This window comes from Oncorhynchus mykiss, chromosome 16, assembly GCF_057628025.1.
Source record: "Oncorhynchus mykiss isolate SJ-2025 chromosome 16, ASM5762802v1, whole genome shotgun sequence".
Lineage (NCBI taxonomy): Eukaryota > Metazoa > Chordata > Actinopteri > Salmoniformes > Salmonidae > Oncorhynchus > Oncorhynchus mykiss.
Window position 1 is genome coordinate 55,181,702 of NC_143037.1, and position 7,819 is coordinate 55,189,520.

At 42.9% G+C, this 7,819-nt stretch overlaps 1 protein-coding gene across 2 annotated transcripts in view; it reads right to left on the reverse strand.

The window, feature by feature from the left end:
- The window catches only part of atp13a2 (ATPase cation transporting 13A2), a 36,316-nt gene extending 28,569 nt beyond the window's left edge, over positions 1 to 7,747 (reverse strand). Inside the window, exon 1 of one of the 2 annotated variants that reach the window (XM_021566390.3) lies at positions 7,578 to 7,747. In XM_021566390.3, the coding sequence (XP_021422065.2) occupies positions 7,578 to 7,605 (28 nt within the window). In that variant the 5' untranslated portion in view covers positions 7,606 to 7,747. Of the gene's footprint in view, positions 1 to 7,135; positions 7,264 to 7,577 lie in introns of those variants that run through there. The other variant, XM_090203330.1, reaches the window with a different exon arrangement.
- Positions 7,748 to 7,819: the final 72 nt, after the last annotated feature.

A 7,819-nucleotide genomic window follows, 5' to 3' on the forward strand; every position in this document is an offset into this window, starting at 1 on the left:
TGCCCTGTGTAGGGTGCTGTCTTTCGGATGGGATGTTAACAGGTGTCCTGACTCTTTGCGGTCACTGAAAGATCCCATGGCACTTATTGTAAGAGTAGTTGTGTTAACCCCAGTGTCCTGGCTAAATTCCCAGTCTGGCCCTCATAAGGTCACCTAATCATCCCCAGTTTACTGGGCACATTCATCCCCTGTAACTATTCCCCAGGTTGTTGCTGGAATGTGTTCTCAGTCAACTAAAATGAAAAGGCCTGTGGTGGTGCTTTTAGAGCTGATGTTTTTGTTGGTACAGAAACCACAGCGTAGCAGCGTATTTTCTTATAAAACCACATTCCTTTAAGGATTTTACAGAGCGGAAACTGCAACTCAACGGGCTGACTGACATAAAGCAGGCCTCTTGGTGCCAGTGTAGGCTAATGTAGTAATATTAGTTTCATTCAAAACATATGAAGCCCAAACCAGTCCCTATAAACTAGAGTTCTCCTGGCTTCAAGTAACTATTCAATTGACATTGCACAAGAATCCTAAACATCTGGATCATGCTGCCTACAGTAGTTTCAGGGCTAACGCAAAGAGGAACTAGGCTATTCTGTTAAGTTTATTATAGTGTGTGTCATCTAGGTCAATGTTAACATAATCCTGTTCCTCCACACCATTGACTGAACCAATTAAATGTTTGATATTTCGTTATATTTTATCTTACCATTGCTCATCTTTTCTTCAATAAAATGTTCACACTAAGTAGCTCATAATGAATGCCCCTAAGTTCCACTTCTTCAGTAAAACCTAATATGTTCATTTCCAGTTGAAGACACAGGAAATTATAGTGCTAAAAGTGACAGCACTGGGCAGAAATCTGAGCTCACGAGATCTACGAATACTGAGAGGTAAAACCAGTCATTCCTCCAAAGCCCTCAGCAAATGTTAAATCTCCCACACCCAGGAACTCGTAAATCCAGGGTAAGAGAAAAAAATGCTCCTTGCATAAGACTAGGCCCAACTGCTGAGGGTGGTTTTATTTGGCCCCTCAAGGTGTTTTGTTGTTGAATTTTCATTGTTGGACATAAAATACTTTTAAAAACACCAGAAAATCAGCTCCAAGTGATTTTAAATGTGTAAATCTGTTCAAGTATTTCCACGCATAATAGAGAGAAGTGATTTTATACGAATGTAAGCAAGGTTTGAAATGATTATGTTTTAGTCAAATATTATATCGGATTGGGCTTCTTGCAGTTAATTTGCAGTCTACAAATGAAATGTTGTCCCACTCTTCACCAGTTGTGCGAAGTTGCTGGATATTGTCTGGAACTGGATCTGGAACACTCGATCCAGCGCATCCCAAACGTGCTCAATGGGTGACATGTCTGGTGAGTATGCAGGCCATGGAAGAACTGGGACATTTTCAGCTTCCAGGAATTGTGTACAGATCCTTGCAAAACATGAGGTGATGGCGGCGGATGAATGGCAAGACAATGGGCAGAAGACAATGGGCACGATATCTCTGTGCATTCAAATTGCCAAAGATAAAATGCAATTGTGTTCGTTGTCTGTAGCTTATGCCTGCTCATACCATAAACCCACCATGTTCACAATGTTGACATCAGCAAACCACTCACCCACACGACGCCATACACGTTGTCTGCCATCTGCCTGGTACAGTTCAAACCAGGATTCATCCGTGAAGAACACACTTCTGCAGCCTGCCAGTGGCCATCGTAGGTGAGAATTTGCCCACTGAAATTGTTTACAACACCGAAGCAGTCAGTTCAAGACCCTAGTGAGGACGATGAGCTCGCAGATTAGCTTCCCTGAGACGGTTTCGGACAGTTTGTGCAGAAATTCTTCAGTTGTGCAAACCCACAGATTCATCAGCTGTCCGAGTGGCTGGTCTCACGACGATCCCACAGGTGAAGAATCCGGATGTGGAGGTCCTGGGCTGGCATGGTTACACGTGGTCTGCGGTTGTGAGGCCGGTTGGACATACTATCAAATTCTCTAAAACTACGTTAGAAGCGGCTTATGTTTGAGAAATAAACATACAATTCTCTGGCAACAGCTCTGGTGGACATTCCTGCGGTGAGCATGCCAATTGCACGCTCCCTCAAAACTTGAGACATCTAGGGCCTCCCGGGTGGCGCAGTGGTTAAGGGCGCTGTACTGCAGCGCCAGCTGTGCCATCAGAGACTCTGGGTTCGTGCCCAGGCTCTGTCGTAACCGGCCGCGACCGGGAGGTCCGTGGGGCGACGCACAATTGGCCTAGCGTCGTCCAGGTTAGGGAGGGTTTGGCAGGTAGGGATGTCCTCGTCTCATCGTGCACCAGCGACTCCTGTGGCGGGCCGGGCGCAGTGCGCGCTAACCAAGGTTGCCAGGTGCACGGTGTTTCCTCCGACACATTGGTGCGGCTGGCTTCCGGGTTGGATGCGCGCTGTGTAAAGAAGCAGTGCGGCTTGGTTGGGTTGTGTATCGGAGGACGCATGACTTTCAACCTACGTCTCTCCCGAGCTCGTACGGGAGTTGTAACGATGAGACAAGATAGTAGCTACTAAAACAATTGGATACCACGAAATTGGGGAGAAAAAGGGGTAAAGTTCAAAACCAAAAAAAGAAACTTGAGACCTCTGTGACATTGTTGGACCTGCTGACTAGTGGTATTGTAGTGTCAGCTGAGAGTCAGGACATTTGAAACTTACATTCACTGGAGAAAATGGTTCTAAAACTAGGATTGGGGAGGGTAATCTTTGTCTCATTTATGCCTCATCTGTACATTCGATCAGCCTGAGCAAAGTACTGCAGACTCACTGATCTATCACCTTGCATTCCAAACAAATATCCTAGCGTACTCATTAGCCTAATGATATGCACATCTGTGCAACTCCTTGCCTTTAGAAGTTGACCCAAAGCCTCTTCTCTAGTTGAAGATAATGAAAAGGCAGTCCAGCCAACTTTTCCTTTGGCAAAGCATGCAGATCAGTTGCCAAATAAATCAGACTGTGATACCAATTTATATTTCCTTACAAGACAGAATATTGAATAAAATTACATTTGAACTTACTCTATCAGTTGTCTGTGCAGTTGGTCCTTCAGCTGGTCAAAATTTGAGATAGAATATCCATAAGTATTATTTGCCCAACTTTTTAGAGCACCGGTACTGCCTTTGAAATTTAAATCAATCAAATGTATTTATAAAGCCCTATTTACAGAAACCCAGTCTAAAACCCCAAAGCAGCAAGCAATGCAGATGTAGAAGCACGGTGGCTAGGAAAAACTCCCTAGAAAGGCAGGAACCCAGCAAAGAAATCTAGAGAGGAACCAGGCTCTGAGGGGTGGCCAGTCCTCTTCTGGCTTTGACGAGTGGAGATTATAAGAGTACAGTGCCTTGCAAAAGTATTCATCCCCCTTCGCGTTTTTCATATTTGGTTGTGCTACAACCTGTAATTTAAATCGATTTTTGGGGGATTTCATGTAATGGACATGTAATAGTGTAATAGTCCAAATTGGTGAAGTGAAATGAAAAAAACAACTTGTTACAAAAAAACCACAGGAAACATGGTGCGTGCATATACCCCTTTGCTATGAAGCCCCTAAATAAGATCTGGTGCAACCAATTCCCTTCAGAAGTCACATAATTAGTTAAATAAAGTCCACCTGTGTGCAATCTAAGTGTCACATGATCTCACTACATGTACGCCTGTTCTGAAAGGCCCCAGAGTCTGCAACATCACCAAGCAAGGGGCACCACAAAGCGAGCGGCACATGAAGACCAAGGAGCTCTCCAAACAGGTCAGGGACAAAGTTGTGGAGAAGTACAGATCAGGGTTGGGTTATAAAAAAAATATCAAAAACTTTGAACATCCCACGGAGCACCATTAAATCCGTTATTAAAAAATGGAAAGAATATGGCACCACAACAAACCTGCCAAGAGAGGGCCACCCACCGAAACTCATGGACCAGGCAAGGAGGGCATTAATCAGAGAGGCAACAAAGAGACCAAAGATAACCCTGAAGGAGCTGCAAAGCTCTACAGAGGAGATTGGAGTATCTGTCCATAGGACCACTTTAAGCCGTACACTCCACAGAGCTGGGCTTTATGGAAGAGTGGCCAGAAAAAAAGTCATTGCTTAGAGAGAAAAATAAGAAAACAAGTTTGGTGTTCACCAAAAGGCATTTGGAAGACTCCCCAAACATATTATTGGATTCGGGATAAACTTTGAACATTGAGATATTAAATAAGTGATAGATCAGAAGCATAGAATATAAGGAGTGGAAGAGACTGGGTTTTATGTCAGAAGATAATGGTTTACTGTAGAAAGACAGATGGCTTTGGAATGTGTTGGGTGGACGGGAGGAGATCACAGGATTGCTATAGGGGAGCGGATGGAGGGGTTGATGTCAAGAGGTCAGGCCAGATCCCTTGAAGGGAGTAATAAGGGTTTATTATCCTGTTACCCTTTTCCTGTGGAACCATAGGATGTACGAATTGGAGAGAAGGAGTGTCTAAAGTGGGGTATATATACTTGTTTTTTGTCTGAATACAGCTGTGTCAACCTTTTGAGAAGAATTCAACTTGGTTAAGCTTCTCCAGTGTCCGTGAGTTATATAAGAACCTAAACATATGGAAAAAGGTACTCTGGTCAGGTGAGACTAAAAATGAGCTTTTAAGCCATCAAGGAAAATGCTATGTCTGGTGCAAACCCAACACCCCATCACCCCAAGAATACCATCCCCACGGTGAAGCATGTTGGTGGCAGCATCATGCTGTGGGGATGTTTTTCATCGGCAGGGACTGGGAAACTGGTCCGAATTGACAGAATGATGGATGGTGCTAAATACTGGGAAATTCTTGTGGGGAAACCTGTTTCAGTATTCAAGAGATTTGAGACTGGGACGGCAGTTCACCTTCCAGCAGGGCAATGACCCTAAGCATACTGCTAAAGCAACACTTGAGTGGTTTAAGGGGAAGCATTTAAATGTCTTGCAATGGCCTAGTCAAAGCCCAGACCTTAATTCAATTGAGAATCTGTGGTGTAATTTAAAGATTGTTATACACCAGCGGAACCCATCCAATTTGAAGGACTTGGAGCAGTTTTGCCATGAAGAATGGGCAAAAATCCCAGTGGCTAGATGTGCCAAGCTTGTAGAGACATACTCCAAGAGACTTGCAGCTGTGATTGCTGCAAAAGGTTGCTCTACAAAGTATTGACTTTGGGGGCGTGAATAGTTATGCACGCTCAAGTTTTCTGTTTTGTCTTATTTCTTGTTTGTTTCACAATAAAAAATATTTAGCATCTTCAGTGGTAGGCATGTTGTGTAAATCAAATGATACTAACCCCCCCAAAAAAATATATTTTAATTCCAGGTTGTAAGGCAACAAAATAGGAAAAATGCCAAGGGGGGTGAATACTTTCGCAAGCCACTGTACATGGCCATTTAAGGCCAGATTGTTTTTCAAGATGTTCAAACGTTCATAGATGACCAGCAGAGTCAAATAATAATCAGTGGTTGTAGAGGGTGCAACAGGTCAGTACAATCACCTGGCACATGCACAGAATCATGTAAACACCTGCAAGACTATGTTTATTATGCACCATGTGCACATGTAGCACTCGCTCCAGCAGGTATATCTCTCTGGTCACCCCCAAAACCAATTCTTCCTTTGGCCGCTTCTCCTTCCAGTTCTCTGCTACCAATGACTGGAACGAATTACAAAAATCTCTGAAACTGGAAACACTTATCTCCCTCACTAGCTTTAAGCACCAGCTGTCAGAGCAGCTCACATATTACTGCACCTGTACATTGCCCATGTATAATTTAGCCCAAACAACTACCTCTCCCCCTACTGTATTTATTTTGCTTCTTTGCACCTCATTATTTCTCTCTCTACTTTGCAAGTTCTTCCACTGCAAATCTACCATTCCAGTGTTTTACTTGCTATATTGTATTTACTTCGCCACCATAGCCTTTTTTTTTTGCCTTTACCTCCATTATCTCACCTCATTTGCTCACATTGTATATACTTATTTTTTACTGTATTATTGACTGTATGTTTGTTTTACTCCATGTGTTGTGTGTCGAACTGCTTTGCTTTATCTTGGCCAGGTCGCAATTGTAAATGAGAACTTGTTCTCAACTTGCCTACCTGGTTAAATAAAGGTGAAGTAAATAAATAAAATAAATAAAATGTACTTTTGTCTTGTGCACGTGCCTTACAGTAGGTCAAAAGCAAACAAATATTGATTGCCACACGGAGACCTGACAAAGTGTTGGTCAGTTACTTCCCTGCAGGTGTGCTACTACCTCTGCCAAGAGGCCCAGGCTAATTGGCACAGGCCGTTCCCACAATCACTACACTGAGAGGGTTCAAGGAATCAGGACTAGATCATGATTCAGCCCTTACTGGGGAGGCATGGCTGAAGTTGTCACATGTTAGCAAATTCAGCTTGTGCTGTTGTAACCATGTCCCATGATCATTTCATCATGAGAGAAAGATTTAGTTGTGCTTGCAGTTTTAAAAAGAATCATAATTCGATCATAATCATAGTTGAATTTTGTTTTAGGCTAAATCCTATTCATTCCAAATTAATTAATTATTATAAAACTGATTGTGCCTTGACAGGCGAGTTGTCAGAAAGAGTTTTAAGCCGGCAACTCCCATAGCTAGACAACACAGAGGTAAACAACCTGCTGCAGTGTCAGTTAGCTACAACTGTGTTCACAATAAATGGTTCAGCTACGGTTGCTACAGGTGGTCAACACCGACTTTGCACATTTCCCAAAAGCAAAATGTTGGATTAGTTTGTAGCTCAACACCAGTGTTTTCCAATACAAATACTGCAGAGAAGCATTCAGCTGCAGATTATGGGTGCCAACTCCGTGTGGTCTGCGAACCTCAAAACAGATGCGCTCAAGGTTTAGAAACTCTTGTGGTGTCAGATCTGGTCCAGGGCGTTATATTAACCACGGTTGATATTGCAGCTAGCTAGTACACACGAGCTAGGCTAGCTAGTTCACGTCACTACTTTAGCTAGCTAGCATACAGTATCTAGCATTCTAGTATCTAGCATTCTAGTTAACGTTAGTACCTAGCTTCTAATTCTAAATGTGATTTCACCACCTCTTCTGTTGGTGAAAGTAACGCACCATCCTATCTGGCACCAGTCCACATCCTGTCTCATTGAGTCTGTATGAGAAGATATTTGCTGGAGCCAGAAATTCAAGAGTTTGCTAGTTACTAGCCGACTCAGCTCAACGATTTATGTTGGAGTTGAGCGGCGACTGGTGTGGGCGGAGCTCTGACGTCATACAATTCCGTTTCTATCTGAAACTACTTTCAGCACCCAGAACAATGTCATGTCGGGCTATTTTTTGGATGCTGAAATCATTAAAAAATATATTTTTAAAATGCATTTTATGTGACGTCTGCACTTCAGTCCGCCCACGCTAGGTACCGCTCAACTCCAACATAAATCGTTGAGTTTAATCGGCTAAATTTGGTAGCTACATACATTAACGTTAGATTCAATGTTCATTCCCCAAGCAGGATTGTCAGGGGGTGGCGTAACGGCCATACTGCAAAACTCACCAAGCGTGTCCATCCTTCCTTTAGTCATGATAATTTAGTAATCGATACCATAATTAGTTGCCAGTCATACAACTGGCAAAATTGTCTTGCACAAGTACCCGATACTAGCGAAACCGTTATCTTCCGTTTTGCCTCTCTATCCCGTCATGTGACACCAAACGCATTTCTACGGAAGCCCACGAATAGTTTGACAATAATAAAACAGAGTTTATTCAACAACAAAAAAAGTTAATAAATAAATA